At 42.3% G+C, this 18,477-nt stretch overlaps 2 protein-coding genes and 1 pseudogene across 2 annotated transcripts; all 3 read right to left on the reverse strand.

Moving 5' to 3' along the window:
- Window positions 1–972: 972 nt before the first annotated feature.
- On the reverse strand, window positions 973–1,923 carry LOC137149521 (olfactory receptor 12D1-like). Its single transcript, XM_067543016.1, has one exon. The coding sequence runs from the start codon at window positions 1,921–1,923 to the stop codon at window positions 973–975; it is 951 nt and encodes a 316-aa protein (XP_067399117.1).
- Window positions 1,924–7,922: 5,999 nt separating this feature from the next.
- Window positions 7,923–8,693, reverse strand: LOC137149523 (olfactory receptor 12D1-like; annotated as a pseudogene).
- A 5,696-nt stretch (window positions 8,694–14,389) lies between these two features.
- Window positions 14,390–17,036, reverse strand: LOC137149524 (olfactory receptor 11A1-like). The gene is made up of 3 exons (XM_067543017.1): window positions 17,012–17,036; window positions 16,713–16,737; window positions 14,390–15,332 (listed from the first exon to the last, which is right to left on the reverse strand). Exon 3 carries the CDS (start codon window positions 15,329–15,331, stop codon window positions 14,390–14,392), a length of 942 nt encoding a protein of 313 aa, XP_067399118.1. The 5' UTR covers window position 15,332; window positions 16,713–16,737; window positions 17,012–17,036.
- Between the last annotated feature and the right edge of the window lie 1,441 nt (window positions 17,037–18,477).

Raw genomic sequence — 18,477 nt, forward strand, 5'->3', positions numbered from 1 at the left:
TACATTTCAGCGTATAGTATACAGAGGAGTATGAACAAGACACATTCTGTATAAAATTTTAGTTTGTATTGACTTCACTAGTGCTTTCTATGTAGCCTGTTGTAAAACTGGGCAAATATCAAGATGAGTTGATGTACCCCCTGGAAGACCTCTGCGAACCCCCAGTGGTACGTATACCCCTGGTTGAGAACCACTAATCTAGTCCAACCCCCTGCTCAAAGCAGAACCAACCCCAACTAAACCAGCCCAGACAGGGTTTCATTAAGCTTGGCCTTAAAAATCTCTAAAGATGGAGATTCCACCACCTCCTAGGGAACCCATTCCAGTCCTTCACCATCCTTCTATTGAAAAACATTTTCCTAATATCCAACTTAGACCTCCCCCACTGCAACTTGAGACCTTTGCTCCTTCTTCCATCTTCTGCCACCAGTGAGAACAGGCTAGCTCAGTTTGAAAACTTCAAAACTCTTAGCATATCATCCCTCAGTCTTCTCTTTTCCAGACTAGATAAACCCAGTTTTTTCAACCTTTCCCTGTAGGTCATGTTTCCTAGACCTTTAATCATTTTTGTTACTCTCCTGTGGACATTCTCCAATTTGCTGGAGTGTTGTTTCTTGCATGAGAAAATCAAAATTTTCTGCTGAAAATGTCGGCAAATGATTTGTTTGTTTCTTTTTGTCCAACAAAAAGTTTCCCCATCATTTCCCCAGGTATTGTTTATTTCCACCCGTGCTTCTTATGCCCTACAGTCAAATTTCTGCTGCCCCATGCACAATTCTCCCTTACTATTAACCTCCATTCTCTAGTTTAGGAAGGTTATCTATAGACTATTTCCCTGTGCCCCAATGCATACTGGTTCCTGGATACTAATGGCCATTTCCCAGTGCGCAATAAGCAATGAGAGACAACTCCCCATATCGTATTGTCCATTGCCTGCTCTCCTTCTCAACCTCAGAGACAGAGACACAACATTCAGTTTATCAGTGTCCTGCCAGGGAACTGTTTTCTTCCTAGCACTTTCCTCAGGGCAGATTTCACCTCCCGGTTCCTTAAGGTGTATATCAGGGGGTTCAGGACAGAAGTGACGATGCTATACGTGAGGGTGACCATCATCTCCCTTTGGGAAGAGCCTTCCATGGAGTGTGGCATGTAATTGAAGAGGACCGGCACATAAAGGAGAGCCACCACGGTGAGGTGCGAGGTGCAGGTGGAGAAGGCCTTCTTCCTGCCTTCCCGGGACTGGATCTTCAGGAAGAGGAAGGTGATGATGTAGAGGTAGGAGAGGAGTGTCACGATGAATGGGACTATCACGATGCCTCCGGTGACGATGTTGAGGAGGCTGAGGTTGAGGCGGGTGCTGCTGCAGGCCAGGCCCAGCAGGGGCTTGATGTCGCAGAAGAAGTGGTGGATGCGGTTCGGGCCGCAGAAGCGCAGTCGGGAGGTCATGACCGTGTGCATCAAGGCGTGGAGGAAGCCGCTGGACCAGGTGGCCGCTGCCAGAAACAGGCAGACCCGTGGGCTCATGACCAGCCTGTAACGCAGCGGGTTGCAAATGGCCACGTAGCGGTCATAGGCCATGACGGCCAGCAGCACAGCCTCACTGCTGCCCAGAAAGTGGAAGAAATGGAGCTGGACCAAGCAGCCAGTGAAGGAGATGGTCTGGCGCCCTGAGAGGAAGCCAGCTAGCATCTTGGGCACCGTGACCATGGAATAGAAGATGTCCAGGCAGGAGAGGTTACCCAGGAAGAAGTACATGGGGGTGTGAAGCCGGGGCTCAGCCAGCACCAGAGCTATGATGGCCCCATTCCCCAGCATGCTGGCTATGTACAGAAGCAGGAAGAGAGCAAAGAGGAAGCTCTGCAGCTCCTGGAGCTTGGTGAGACCGAGCAGGATGAATTCATTCACCTCCGTCTGGTTCTCCATGGCTGCAGGGGGAAAAGGAGACACCAGATTGAAAGAAATGCAATAGTCCCCACAGTTTGTATTTCTATATGCATCTTCCATTCACGGGCCTCACAGTGCCTACCGGTTATTAATTAATCCTTCTGATTGCTTCTGTGAGGTAACATCCCAATTTCACAGATGAAGTAATGGGGGCCGAGCGGTGCAAAGTATGGTGTATATTTATATCTACATTCTGGTGTTGAGGACTGTTCTGGAATTGCAAGCTATCACCTCCAGAATATCTGTGTGTGTTTCCAGTCATGCTCACAAACTGGGAGAGCTCTGTAGGAAAGTATAAGAGATCCCTTTTAAAGCAAGGTTTGGTGACTTGTGCATCACTGCCTTATGGAGCAGCCTGTTTTCTCTCTCTCTGTTTTTGGGTTCTTGTATGTAATCGTTCTTTATTCTAAGAAATAAAATAGTGTTTTGTTGCAAGCTAAAAACCTGACTGAGGATCTCATTGAGTCATTATTATTGATTTTCAATTACTCTTGGAAGACTGGGGAAGTGCCAGAAGACGGGAATAAATCTAATTTTGTGCCTATATTTAAAAAGGATAAACGGGACGATCCGTGTAACTATAGCTCTATCTGTATGGGACTGTTTCTGGGCATGAAGTGGCTGATATGGACTCAATTTATGAAGAATTAAAGAAGGATCGTCTAATTAATTCCAATCCACATGGGTTTATGGAAAATAATTCTGTCAATCTAACATAGATAGATAGATAGATAGACTAGATAGATAGATAGATAGATAGATAGTCTATGTGATTACAAAAAACCTAGAAAGATACAAAATCAGTATGGGACACATTAAGAGGACAACAAACTAGCTAAATGATAGGTCTCAAAATGAAACAGGAAATAGGGAATCATCATCAAACAGGTGAGTTTCGAGTGGCATCAATTCTTGGCTATTCACCATTGAACATTTTTATCAATGATCTAGAAATAAACAAAGTTTGCAGATTACACAAAAATTGGGCATGTTGCATGTTCAAATTTAATAACTATTAGAGATTGTCAAATAACAGGCACAAATACATTATTTATTTGAATAATGGGTCATTATGTCCTCCAGGATAGAACTCCAACTACAGGAAGGATATAGACAAATTGGAAAGAGTACAGCGGAGGACACCAAAAATGATTAGGGGGATGGAACATAAGATTTATGAGGAGAGGCTGAGGGAACTAGGCTTGTTAGTCTGCAGAAGAGAAGAGTGAGGGGGGATTTTATAGCAGCCTTTAACTACCTGAAAGGGGGTTCCAGGAAGGAAGGAGCTAGGCTGTTCTCAGTGGTGGCAGATGACAGAACAAGGAGTAATGGTCTCAAGTTGCAGTTCGGGAGGTCTAGGTTGGATATTAGGAAAAGGTTTTTCACTAGGAGGGAAGTGAAGGACTGGAATGGGTTACCTAGGGAGGTGGTGGAATCTCCACCCTTAGAGGTTTTTAAGGCCTGGCTTGACAAAAGTCCTGGCTGGGTTATTCAGTTGGGGTTGGTCCTGTTTTGAGCAGGGGGTTGGACTAGATACCTCCTGAGGTTCCTTCCCACCCTAATCTGCTATGATTTAACTGCAATAACAAGCAGCCCTTATCAATTGTCCAGTTTGTTTATAACTTACCTTTGTAGACACTTTCATTAGTTTTGAGGGGGTCCTTTCCCTGGACCTCTGGACTATATTAATAATATCAAGGTAAAAAACAGGGTTAGGAGGTTACAAGTATGCCAATATTGAAACCATTTTCCATTCATCCATTAGGGTCAATTGAAGGACAAAAAGTTTTTTAGTTTTAATGTATATAGGACCACACACAAAATAAAAACAGCTGTTGGTTAGCATATAAAGGACTTTGACGTACAAAAAAGTGGAGTTGCAAAGAATGAAGAGGACCAGTCACTGATCCGAAGCAATATGGATCAGCTTGTAAACTGGGCGAATGTTTAAGTTGCAAAAGTCAAGCCAGATGATACGCAGTTGTCCACGCAGTACTAATTCTGCCCCTTGCATGTCCACCCTATGCACTGAACCAGGCGGCTCTCTTGTGGAAGAAAAGAGCATGTGGTCAGGTAATGACAGAATGAATCAGAATGCAGACGCACAAGGGGGCAGAATTAAGGTTACACAGCAGCTGGGACGGCCGGGCATTTCCCAGCTGCTGAGTAGAGTGTTTCATTCTGTAACTTAAATAATGTTCTTCTGCGCATTCATTCTTACTCTGTGCAGCTATAATAACCCTCCTTCCAGGACCATGTGCAGGTTTTTAAATGTGACTGCTTTTGGAGGGGCACTTTAAACACCAGCAGTCCTTGACCCCTCTTCTAGGCTCTCCAAGTGGGCTCCAGACACTTACTGGAGGCTGCTGGTGAGGAAGGGACGGCTTTTGAGGCCAGTCTGGCTTGTCTTCTCCTGGCACCATCTAGTGGGGCTTGGCGGGAGCACTCGCTGTCGTGCCTTTCCCAGGCACGTCCCTCAGCCATGCTCAGATGGACTTCCACCCTGGCAGAAAGGGGGGAGGATGGGCTTCAGGGGAGGGAATTCCATGGCTGGGGCAGAAACTGGGAACAGTGGCGGAGATGATTACTGGGGAACTCATGTCCCTGCTTGCCCCCTTTGTGCACGCCCCAGTCTCCTTCATGCATCTTCAATAGGGTTTAACCCTGAACCCCGCACTCTGCTGCACAGACTCTTACTACTAAAACTACACTAAAAACCTCCTTTCTTTTTGACTAGCAGAAGGTTGCTAATCAAGAGGTCAGGGGAGTGGATGGGATACGTTAGCTTCTCCCAACAATTTCAGTACCTTGTCTCCTGCTGTCAAGATGAAGTAACTGCCTTGTATCCTCTGTGCACCAGGCAATTGAACAAAAGAAAGAAAATGCAGTGACTGAGACCGGAGAACAAGGGAAAAAATGACAAAAAAAAATGCAAAATATGGAAAAAAGTTCAGGAGAATGGATGATAATTTCAGAATCTAGGAACACTCTGAGTCTTTGCCCCTGTAGATAAAGAAGAGTGGATTGTTGTCAGCGCCTGAGTTCCAGATCATCCCAGAGTAATTTGGATTCTTCTTGAAGCTGAACTGTTATAACAACTACTGCGGACAAAGTCCACTGTGGGGAAAATTTCAGAGAGAATCACACTCTGGTTTCGCTGAAAAACTTGATGGCTTGCAACGGAGACATCCTTTTATCACAGTCCCACTCTCAAAAACACCCCTACTGATGGCAGGGAAGGAAAAATTGCATTCAACTGACAGCGCTTCTGGGACAAAATCCTTGTGCCACCTGAGAATTTGAGGTTAGAAAAACAAACAAGCTGCAGGCTGCCCTGGAGAGATGGAGGATGAAAATATTGTGCTCAGTGTAGCTGGTTGACAGACAAGAAGAACAGCAAATGGGTTGTAAATATTTTCACTTAGCAAAGCCACTCAGTTTTCTGTAACAAGCATTTGTGTAACCACTTTGTTCTTTGCACGAATTCGGGAAATACACCAAGCTAAGGCGTATGCGGAGGTTGTGGAAGCAAGAGAGAAGAGATAATCAGATCTGCCACTGGGTTATCAACTCCCAGATTGCTTTAAAATTAACGATGTTCTGTGGGAGTTGGGTTCATAAATCCCATAGGCCTCTGAAAATCCCAGATAAATAAGATAAAAATAACATGCTGAGAACTGAAGGAAAAGCATCTGACTAGGACAGAATCTGGCTCCACAGCTCAGGGGAAGAGCACAGGAACAATATTTACACAGTTATGTAGGTGCCTAAAGATGCAGGTAGGCACTTTAGAGGGATTTACAACGCCAAAGTGATTTAGACACTTAACATTTATTAATGTCCCTCAGCGTAGTGTTCTGTCCCCCTTTAGTGGTGGATAGGGTCACCTGTAGAGGTTGGAGGACTGCTGCAAAAGTTGTTAACAGAGGTAGCTGTTACTTCAAACAATGAGGGTTTGTGCTTTGTTTTCCTAAGGTCCCAGGTTTGATTCCCACTACAGATGACCCACGTGGCAGTTTGTTTTAATTCAAAGGGCAAAAGTTCTGTAAAAATATCTCTAGTGTTTAAAAATATTTTCCAACCACATCTTTTCCAGAGTCAGCATCAATCACTGTGTGTACCGTTGGGAAGCTAGGAACACTTGGTGTGAAAAAGGTATAAAACATTCATTTCCAGCCCTGCGAGGTAATAAATAAGGCTGTTTGGTTTGCTTTTCTCCATGGAAAAATTCAACTTTTCCTTTTTAATGGCAATTTTTTTTTTAATTTTTGGCTACAAATGGTTCATTTTTCAATGAAAATTTTGGGGGGATTTGGTTTTCCAATGAAAAAATCAAACATTAGCAAGTAAAGCAAACTCTTTCAGAAAGAACGCAAAAGAAAATCACTGAATCAAAACCCCAATTTTCCACTACAAAAATCAATGGAAAATATTCATACACACTAGTAATAAAGATGAGACATTAAACTCATCACTGGTTTGGGAAATGATAATCCTGGATCTAAGGCAATTTTCAGAGGGAAATGTAGAAGGAAGGAAACATATTTCTGTTCCAGGATGCTGAAAACTGTGGATTGCGGGGTGGTGCTTGGGAGAGATGCATGAGTGTAATGGATGAAGGCTCAGAAAAAAATGAGTAATGGCCCAGCCCTTGGATGAATATTACTCATCACAAGTCTGGCATGTTATCATACATTGTAAGCAGCAGAACCATGTGATAAATTGGCTGAGTGTCCCCATGGCTGACTTTCAAGTGCCTAGAAAATCATTGGGATTCACAAACCCAGAGTTTAGTCCTTGGGCTCCTTGTACAACAAATGGGGAGTGATGGCACTTCAGAAAGGGATTAACAAATGGCAGCCTGCTAGGTTTAGCCTATTTGAGATGCCAAGAAAAAGGGTGTGTCTTAGTCCCGTCTGTGCTCCTGGAAATAGGTGCTTATATCCAGGCTGCAAGGAGGCACTGCCTTCTGGCTGGGATTCTCAGATGCAAACCCTCTCTTGATGTTTGGCACCTGCTCTGTTATTGCAAGAAGCCAGAGGGAGGTGGAAAGATGGGGAAGAGGTGCTCTCATAACTTTTAGCTCCAGGGTCGAGGGTACTCCCGTGGGACAGGGGAGACCTCCAGTTCAAATTCCCTCTGTAGCTGAGAAGGAGAAGTCATTTGCTACTTCGTAGAGAAGCACTTTAACCACCAGGCTACAGAGTCATCCCCATTCTTGGTCTCTCTCTCTCTGGCCCATTAATCCTTTCCTTATTTATTCACAGTGCAATGGCTTAAATTGGAGGGACTAGGGAAGCCAGACTTTACAGTATCCCATTGCCCCTGTTCTCCCAATCTATATAGTCCATTGTTAACTTTTCTTTATGTTCAAGAGCCAGATTTGTCTCCGTACAAATGGTTCTCACTGGCCAATGCAGGCTGGTCTCTGCAGTCAACTATTCCGTGGCCCACTTCCCGTTACAAGTCCCAGACAAAATCCGCGTTAAAACAGAGATAAGGTTGAGAATACACATAAGTAAATTTGGCTCAAATACCCTGGGTTGTTGTAATTATACAAAAAATAGGCATTGAAATTCAAGAACTTCCAAGTTAAGGTTAAACTTGAATCCAAACATAATAAGGCACCCAAAAAACCATCCTCTTCAATATCATAAAATTTTCCAGCTACCCATAAAAGTTGAAGCTCAGTGAAACTTTGCAAATAGGAAATATTTGAATAATTTTATTCATTTATTTATTTTGCATGGCTCATGGTAATTTTCCCACCATTGTCCTTCTAGCTGAAAATTTCACCATCAACAGTCATTAAGATGGAGTCAAGGTTTAAAGAACCTATCCTTAATATAGGGTAGAACACATTACAAAGGTGTTATAATTTTCCTAAAGCAAACACAGGTGATTCAAAGTGAAAGTTAAATAAAATTCAAACAAGTTACAGCAAGAAATGTTATGGAGTTTTATGCTCCTTCATTTACTCACATCCTTTCATGGAAAGGTTTTCTGTTTAGCAATTTCTACAGGGCAAATTTCACCTCCTCATTCCAGAGGGGATAGATCATAAGGTTCAGAATTGAGGTGACATGTTGACTAGTATGTCCCTTTCAGAGGAGATCGCAGAGGAGGAAGGCATGTGGTTGACAATGGTTGGCATATAGTATGGAGACACCATCATGGGGTGGGAGCTGTAAGTGGCCCCTTTCCCATGATCACCCAGAAGAAGCAAATGGTGTTGAGGAATGGGAGGAATGTGGGGACAAAGAAACCCCATGTGATGGTCCCAATGACAACGTAGAGGAGTTTCAAGTTGAGCCAGGTGCTGTGGAAGGCCAAGCTCAGCAGAGGTTTGATCCCACAGAAGAAATGGTGGATGCCGTTAGGGCTACAGACATGCAGCCAAGAGGTCAATATCATGTACATCAGGTCGTGCGGGAATGAACTGCCCAGGTGGCCACCACCATCCGCAGGCAGGCCCGGGGGTTCCTGACCAGCGTGTAGCGCAGTGGATTGCAGATGGTCACGCATAAGTCATAGGCCATGATGGCCAGCAGCACGGCCTCACTGCTGCCCCGGAAGTGGAAGAAATAGAGGCACCCAGTGAAGGAGATGGTCTGGGGCCCTGAAAGGAAACGGGCCAGCAACCTGTACATGGTGGCCATGGAGTAGAAGATGCTCAGGCAGGAGAGGTTACCCAACAAGGAGTACACGGAGGTGTGAAGCTGGGGCTCAGCCAATGTCAGAAATTTCATACAGATATGGAAATTTTGTAAGATCAATCACAATTCCTGTGTACATTCACAAACTACACAAATGGTTACACATGGTTTATTAAATACACGGTTTATTAAATTCCCTTATTTAAATGCCTTATTTGATTATAATTATTAAATAATTATAAATATACTATTAAATAATATTATAAATAAAGCTTATTAAATGCCCCTAATTTAAATGCCTTTATTAAATGCCGTTAACTCTTCATTGTAGTGAGAACAAAAGGTGGGGCAATGAAAGAAACCAAAGCAGCTTTAAAAATCAGTTTCATTTAAACTGGGTCCACACAAATTAAAATGCCACAATCACAATGGCATGTTTATTTGCCAGTTGTGAATTACAAGCCATACAAATCAGGGTAGAGGTTCCCACTGAAAGATATTTCAGTTATGACAAATAAAGGGATGAAATCATAGAATCATAGAGTTGGAAGGGATCTCAGGAGGTATCTAGTCCAACCCCCTGCTCAAAGCAGGGCTAACCTCAGCTAAATAATCCCAATGAGGGTTTTGTCAAGCAGCATCTTAAAAACCTCTAAAGATGGAGATTCCACCACCTCCCTAGGTAACCCATTCCAGTGCTTCACCCTCCTAGTGAAAAACTTTTTCCTAATGTCCAACCTAGACCTCCCCCACTGCAACTTGAGACCGTTGCTTCTTGTTCCGTCATCTGCCACCCCTGAGAACAGCCTAGCTCTATCCTCCCTGGAACCCTCTTTCAGGTAGTTAAAGGCTGCTATCAAATCTCTATCTGCTATCTGCTATCTCTTCTATCTCTGCTATCTGCTATCTCCTCTGCAGACTAAACAAGCCTAGTTCCTTCAGCCACACCTCATAAGTCTTGTGCTCCAGCCCCCTAATCATTTTTGTTGCCCTCCGCTGGACTCTCTCCAACTTGTCCACATCCTTTTTTGTAGTGGGGGATCCAAAACTGGACACAATACTCCAAATGGGGCCTCACCAATGCCGAATAGAGGGGAATAATCATGAGGATTACTTCTAAACAATTCAATAAATATTAAAATATAGCATACGTACAAAATTTCAGTGTGTTTTTACAATAAGGGAAGTTGGAAGATTCTGTGACAGAGCAGAGTTAAGGTGGTTTAGGTGCTTGTTCTGTGTCGTGTGAGGCCTTAACACGTTTGGATTTCTTTGATGTGAAATCTCAACCCTGAATTTCCAAGGTATTGTAACACTTGGTTTGGGGATTTATGCAAGAACCTGGTCAAGCACTTTAACTTCAGTTATTGGTATGTATTATCAATCTTAATTCCATTGTAAGGTAGATGTTGTTTAGGAATTATAATTAAAATTAATCTCCAGACATTTTCCCCCCATAGTAATTAGAGATGAAAAAACCTTGATGGTTCTTTCTAGCCAGTGAATAGATTTATTGCCATTTCAATCAACCTCTTGGAACATCCTACATTTCTGTTGACTTCTCAGGGTCTTCTTCACCTATTCGTTTCTCATGCTGTATATGAGGTGATTGAGTAGGAATATCAAGGCTCTGTAAAGGACAGAAAACATTTGTTTGGGGCTTTCAGTACATATAATTGTAACCTTCTCAGGATGATGGAGATGATATAAACCTAGGCAGTCAGGGTGAAAAGAGATGTGGAAACAGCAGACAAGTGTTATTCTAGGTTATCCTTGGGATGATTCATTAAAAAATGGTCAGTTTCATTAGGGCCGCAGAAGGCACCAAACATATGAATATAGTAAGAATTATGGATGAATGTAACCAAGGTCCAGCTGCTAGGTGCATACAGAACATGCCATTCAGAAGGGCTGCACAGTGCAGGGCATTACATATAGCTAAGTATCAATTATAAGACATCAAAGCTAGAAAAAAATACTCAACAGTCACTAGGAAAGGAAACCCATAAAGCTGCACGATGCAGCTGGTAACGGAAACGGTTCTTTCCCAAGTCAAGAGACTGGCCAGCATCCTGGGCAGGATGGTGGAGGTATAGCAGGTCTCCAAGCAGGAAAAATTCCCCAGGAAGAAGTTCATGGGAGTGTGAAGGTGCTGATCAGCGCTACAATGAGAATATTCACAGTCACTATGACAAGGTAGGTCACTAGAAAGCAAGAAGAAAAGAATTTTCAGGCCAGGGAGATCCTGGAATCCCATCTGGATGAATTCTGTGATGGATGTTTTATTTTCCCTTTCTCCATTCTCCATGTCATGTATCTAATGACTGAGAAAGAGTAATGATCAGTTCAAGAGTTTGTTGCACAATGTTGTGGTTTTCCCTCTATTTGAATCCCTACAAATTTACAGTTGTTGATTCTTTTTCCTTTTCAGGGTAAAAAAGAACCAACAACAACCCTGGTGCTTTGGGGGTAGGGTTCTATTTTTGGTTTTCTAGATTGTAATAGTTTTTCACCTTCCTCCGCAGCATGGGGCCCAGGTCACTTGCTGGTGAATTCTCTGTACCTTTAAGTCATTAAACCATGTTTTGAGGACTTCAGTAACTCAGTCATAGGGCAGTGGTCTGTTACAGGAGTGGGTGGGCGAGGTTCTATGACCTGCGTTGTGCAGGAGGTCAGACTAGATGATCACAATGGTCCCTTCTGACGTTATAGTCTTTATTTGGAGTTAGTGTTTGGTTGGGCCTTTAGGAAAAGAAGGGGAAGACATTTTATGTTGTTAAATAATATCCAGATCAGCCCCAGCAGAAATCACCAAAAGCAAAAGGGCTATTATTATTTGACTATGGTGGCTCCTTAAGGACTCAAATAGAGATGGGATACCTAGTGGTCTAGGGTGCTGCACACACATTGGGAAACAAAGTTCCTGGTCAATAAAATTTACAACTGACATAGACAAAAGGGCATTTAGGAAAAGAAAGACATCAGTTGGAAGTGACAGAGGAAGAGAAGGACTTGATCACAGGATGAATATGAGCTGCCAACATAATGTGGCCATGAGAAAAGCTAATGCAGTCTTAGGATGTATCAAGCGAGGAATTTCTGGTAGAGATAGGGAGGTGTTAATACCGTTATACAAAGTGCTGGTGGGACCGCATCTCGAATAATGTGTGCAGTTCTGGTCTCCCATGTTTAAGAAAGATGAATTCAAACTGGAACAGGTGCAGAGAAGGGCTACTAGGATGATCTGAGGAATAGAAAACCTGCCTTATGAGAGGAGACTCAAAGAGCTTGGCTTGTTTTGTCCAGCCAAAAGAAGGCTGAGGGCAGACATGATTGCTCTCTATAAATACAACAGAGGGATAAACACCAGGGAGGAACAAATGGATATAAACGGCCCATCTATAAATACATCAGAGGGATAAATACCAGAGAGGGAGAGGAATTATTTAAGTTCAGCACCAATGTGGACAGAAGAACTAATAGATATAAACTGGCCATCAGGAAGCTTAGACTTGAAATTAGATGCATGTTTCTAATCACCAGAGGAGTGAAGTTCTGGAATAGCCTTCCAAGGGGAGCAGAGGGGGCAAGAAACCTAGCTGGCTTCAAGATTGAGTTTGATAAGTTTATGGTGGTGAGGGTATGATGGGGACAGCCTAATTTGGCAATTGACTGATCTTTGACTACTGGTGGTAAATCTGCCCAATGGCCTGTGATGGGATGTTAGATGGGGTGGGTTCTGAGTTACTACACAGAATTCATTCTTGGGTGTCTGGCTGGTGAGTCTTGCCCACTTGCTCAGGGTTTAGCTGATTGCCATATTTGGGGTTGTGAAAGAATTTTCCCCCAGGGCAGATTGGCAGAGGCCCTGCAGGTGTTTTGCTTTCCTCTGCAGCATGTGGCACGGGTCACTTGCTGGTAGATTCTCTGTACCTTGAAGTCTTTAAACCGTTATTTGAAGACTTCAATAACTCAGTCATAGGTTAGGGGTCTTTTACAGGAGTGGGTGGGTGGGTGGGATTCTGTGGCCTACACTGTGCAGGAGGTCAGATTAGATAATGATAATGGTTCTTTCTGACCTTAAAGTCTATGTGTCTGTGACTGGCCAAGACCTCACATGAGGTCAGAATAAGTAACAAAATGCAAGTCTTTTGATTTCAAGTCCGGTCCCAGTGAAGCATCATGAAAGATAAAGTCTCCATATCTCTTGCATTATAGCACTGTGCTCCGTAATCTGGGATATTTTCCAAAAATGAATGGAGAATCCAAGAAGCACAGATCATATGATATCACAATGTCAAAAGACTTTGGGATATTATTCCAAAAATATTTGAGGAAAAAAAAAAGGAAAAATGATCCCAACCCATTAGATCATCATTTAATACATAACAGTCTTGACTGGGTCAGCTGGATAATTCCTAGCTGGTTTGATGTTTTGCAGAAAATGAGGATTTCTGAAAGAACGACACATAGCGGATGAAAAATCAGAACCAAAGCCCGTTTAAAACCAACATTTTTCAGGCAGAGGATTTTCAGCTTTGTCACAATATCGTGAAAAACTAATTTTAAAAAAGTTTCGAAAATTTCCAGAGGTGAAAAAAAAAACCATCCTCCGCCTCTCCTAAACACATCCCTGCCTTTGGTTAATTTGAAACTTTCCGAACATTTTCCTAAGATTGGAACAATTAATGGAAAAGTCTAATCAACATAAACTTGAACTTTCTTATGGTCATATCTGAAATAACCTAAGAAGTGTTCAGAAAACATTTGAAAATTATTTTAAAAAATGAAAGACAAAAACAGAAAAAAACCCTACATTTTATTACTACTTAATACTTCATTTGTTTCATTGTAGGAAAGGTGATGATGCACAGAGGGTGAACAGCCTAATATAGAGACAACTTTGGTTGATGGGAAATTTTCCCTTGACTTTAGTAGGAGTTGGACTTGTTTTTCAAATCTTCTTTGAAAACCCTGAAACTCAACAGAGGGTTAATTTCAACAAAGCAGAGCCCTGCCTTTGGTGAATGTGAGACTTAAAGATTATAGAAGGGATTTTCAAAGCATTTAAGGATGAGGCAGAACCAAACCCCAGTGACTTTCAGAAAGGATTGGAAACCTAATTGCCCAGTTCCACCTTTGAACATTTCTCCCATTCAAACCGGTGTCAAAAACACTTCCCCTTCTTCCTCATTCTCATTGGAGTACGAAAAACCCTGGTACCCAGTGATAGAGAGATTGAAATAATACTGGGAATAAAAATAAATAATATGTTAATTTCCCATCATGCACTTGACTGTGAAATGGCTTACCTAGGGAGGTGGTGGAATCTCCATCCTAAGAGGTTTTTAAGGCCCGGCTTGCAAAGCCCTGGCTTGGATGATATAGATGAGACTGGCCTGGTTTGAGCAGGGGGTTGGACTAGATGACCTCCTGAGGTCCCTACCAACCCAAATCTTCTATGATTCTATGTATTTTGCTTTTTCACAGAGACGGATGGAATCCAGGATGGGATTTTTTAAAAATATATTTCAGGGCAGATCATTGTCTTGTTCAAATTTCAGCTCTCCATTGAAATCAGTGGCACCCATGACAATTTACACTAGGTTAGGATATGTCTGTTTTTACCTAAATAAATCCAAATGAAAGGGAAACAAAACTCTAAAATATACCCTGTATCCTTTTCCTACAACTCAGGATGCTTTGATTGATAAGATCTTGGATGACATCTCCATTTCCTTTCTGCCGAGTGAATTGATTTATTCCCATTTCAATCAATTTCTCTGAATTCATGGGAACACCCTATATTTCCAGAGAGCTCTCCTCAGGGCCTCCTTGACCTCTTTGTTTCTCAGGCTGTATATGAGAGGATTGATCAGGGGTGTCAAGACAGTGTAGAAGACAGAAAACACTTTATTTGGGGCTCTCAGGGCACCGGAGTTGGGTAATTGGTATACAGTTATTAGGGTCCCATAGAAAATTGTAACCACGACCAGGTGGGAGGAGCAGGTGGAAAATGCTTTTCGCCTGCCCGTGGTGGAAGGGATTCTCAGAATGGCAGAGATGATACAAAGATAAGATGCCAGGGTCAAAAGAAATGGGAGAACAATGTTTATGGAAGAGAAGATGAGGGTTGCCAGGGTAACCAAAGAAGTGTCACTGCAAGAAAGGATAATCACTGGGGTGAGATCACAAAAGAAATGATCAATTTCATTAGAGCCGCAGAAGTCTAATTGTGACATGAAAGAGATTAATATAGAAAGAACTATGAGTGAACTTAGCCAAGATCCGGCAGCTAGCTGCATACAAATCCGCCCCTTCATATGTGTCGCATAGTGCAGGGGTTTACATATCGCAAAGTATCGATCATAAGACATCACAGCAAGCAGATAACATTCAGCAGTGGCTAGGAAACCAAACCAATAAAATTGCACCATGCAGCCCATAACCGAAATAGTCCTGTCCCCAGTCAGGAAACTGGCCAGCATCCTGGGTAGGACGGTTGAGGAGTAGCAGATTTCCAGGCAGGACAAATTCCCCAGGAAGAAGTACATGGGGGTGTGAAGGTGCTGATCAGCCACAACTAACGTTACGATGAGTGTGTTGGCAGCCATGGTGACTATGTAGATCATGAGAAACAGCAAGAAGAAAAGAATTTGCAGCCCCTGAAGATTCCCGAATCCCAGTAGGATGAATTCTGTGACGGACGTTTGATTTTCGCCTTTCTCCATTCCCCATGTGATACAACTAGGGATTGAGAAAACGTCATGACTAGTTAAGAAGTTTGCTGTACAATATTGTGGTTTCTCTCTATTTGATTCCTTACAAATTCATTGTCCCGACAAGGATCAGGGTTTGTTTTCTCTCTCAAATGAGGAACTGCTTCTCACCCAGGGGTTGCACAGAGATAGGGATAGAGATTCCCCACCATCGCAGACAAAGAGCAGCAACACAGTGAATTTATCATGTTCTGCATTTCTTCTCACCTGCTATCATTCACCAATTTGTAGATTTAAAGGAGAAAAGGGAGCTTTTAATCATCTAGTCTAATGTCCACTAAACAGTTAGCTCGTCACTAACCTCAAATAATTGTGTGTATGGCTAGTGGATTTTCAAAAGCCTCCAAGCAACTAAAACCCATTGCTCTAAATGTGTGTTAAGAAGCAAGGTGCTTTTGAAAATTCCACTAGGCACCTACATTCCTTTTAAAATCTGGCCCAGATTCTTTTCCTTAAACCTATACAGGGAGGCTGTCGTAGAGTAGAGGAAAAAAGCCAAGTATAGAAACCAAATGACAAGCTAGTGCCTTAACCATTGGACTATTCTTTCCCTTGAAAACTGAAATGGAGCATAAAGTGGTCAGAGAAAGTTTGTCCCACTGCTGCTACTACTTCTTCATCGGTAAGTCTGAATTCATTGCTCTATTTCATTCCTCTTACTCTGACAAAGAGTAAGACATTGAGTATTTGCCCTAAGACTGGTAACGCTCACCTTTAATTGTCAGTGTGAAGCAGGGATGCTACCATCAACGGTGATTAGTTCTTCTCATTTTAGTTCCTGGGGAAATATCTGAACATTGCTGTCATGACGGGCCTTGCTCCTGCTGCCCAGCCTGACTGTTGGCATCACACAAACCCTAAATGTCTCCTTCTCTTCTTTCTTGAATCCTTTATTGAGGAAGGCAGCATCACCAGTCAACTCTGAGGCTGGGATCTCCCTTGAGCCTCCTACAGGCAATCACTTAAAATTACCTGCATAGGGAAATTAACACTGTTGTTTGTTAAAATAGTGTCACACCAAAAGTGATGACAGTGGCATGGGGCAGAGACTTCCCACAGGGATGAACTCATTAAAGAGGGAACTCCATATCCTAATAAAGAGGATAGGAAAAGTAGAGGTATGAGCAAGGAAGAACGGTAAAAGGTAATGGAGACCCATTTCAAAATCACACTTGAAGGTAATCAGCTGAACATTGACAAAATGTAAAAGTACTTATATACAAAGGCTAGGAGTCGAAATACTGAGATGGGTGAAAAAGTGGGTCTGGTGTTACATTATGATGTTGATATAATAGGCATCATGTTGTCGGTGGAAAGTTGGAGGATTGAGGATAATTGTGGGACATGGTAATGCCAGGGTATAACATATACAAGAAAGCCACCGGTGGGGGCGTGGCTTTATATGTTTAAAAATGCATAGTCGAATAAGGTAAAAATCTTAAATGGATCAAACTGTACCACAGACGCTGTATGGATACAAATGCCAGCCTTCAACAATAAGAGCGTAGCAGTGGGAATATATTACTGACCACCTGCCCAGGACGGTGGCAGTGATTGTGAAATGGGAAGGGAAGGTTAGAGAGGCTGCAAAATAAGAAAATGCAAGTGTCCTTCAAGCAGAATGGAGACTATTTAAAAACACCACAATAGAGGGTCAGACTAAATGGGTATCCCAAATCAAAAAGGAGAAGAAGAGTATCGAAAGAATGTGAAATGGCTAACCACAAGAGAAAAGGAGGCTGTTAGAGGCAAAAAGGCATCCTTTAAAATTTGGAAGTCCATTTGTTCTAAGAATAGTGGGTATTAACACAAACTGTGGCATGTTAAATGTAAATGTACCATAAGGGAGGCCATTAAAGAATTTGAGAAGCAACGTGCTGAAGATGGAATAAACAAACAATTTATCTATTTTGAAGTTGGTCAGAAGATGGAAGCCTACTGAACAAGCAGTGGGAAGCTAAATGACGTATGGAAAGAAAAGTCACTTTGTAGGAATGACTTATAAGGGTCTTAATTACCCTCTTGATCTCAGTCTCAAAGAAGAAAGGGGCGAAAGAACTTAACTTATAATCACAACAAATACCTGGGAGGAATCTGGCTCAATGTGAAAGAAACTTCAAGTTCTTTATCTTTGCAGTTCTTCTAGAACAGGGTATTAAAGAGGTGCTATTGGACTCTAGAACGTTTGTTGTATTGTGTGGCCAATACACAGTGATGGTTGAAGATGCCACCAGCCTCATGCCAACCTCTGCTATACCTGGCAATAATGCATATTTTCTGGATCATTACTCATAGGTTATGTTCTCACATATTTATCTAGTTAGTCACTTTAACAAATGATGCCCTGATGACCTCTTAGGGTTCAGGATTTTGGTTGGTTGGTTGGTTGGTTGGTTGGTTTTTTCCAGGTTTTCCAAACAACGAAGATTGCATTTTGTTGTGTATGAGCTATTTCTATTTCATTAATGGATTTATGTAGTACGTTTTGTTTCACTATGTTTTTATATTTGATATAAAAACAATAAATATCAAGTTTTAAAAAAGGCTCAGTCATACACACCATGACTGCCATCTTTGCCCACTTTTCGTGTTTCTCATTGGCACAGGGGAACGACTGGCTGCCAGGGTTAGAGAGACTGAGATAACATAGGGAATAACAATCAATGCAGCTGCGGCAATTTGCACCTGTTTAATTTACCTAAAGGAAGTCAACTAAATGGGAGATGCAAATGTAAAAAAATGCTGGGGATGCTTTGACTGATAATGACTTGGGCCACCTAGATGGGTCCTTTCTGAGCAGGTCTTGATTGATTGATTGATTGATTGCTAACAGAACACAGGTTTTCTGATTTCAAGTCTAGTCCTACTGCGGAAGATATGTGGAGTCACCTAAAGTCTCCACAGCTCAAACATTAGAGCACTGGGTTTTTAAGCCCAGGGTATCTCAGCAATTTGGGATATTTTCCCACAGATTTATGGAGAATCCAAGGAACACAGTTGACAGGCGATCACCAATGGAATAGGCTTCTAAGAATGTCAAATGACTTAGGAATGTTATTTAAATAAATACATAGGAAAAAAAGAAAAACAGGAAAAAA

The sequence above is a fragment of the Emydura macquarii genome, unplaced genomic scaffold, assembly GCF_026122565.2.
Source record: "Emydura macquarii macquarii isolate MOO-44397 ecotype Brisbane River unplaced genomic scaffold, CSIRO-AGI_Emac_v2 contig_762, whole genome shotgun sequence".
Lineage (NCBI taxonomy): Eukaryota > Metazoa > Chordata > Testudines > Chelidae > Emydura > Emydura macquarii.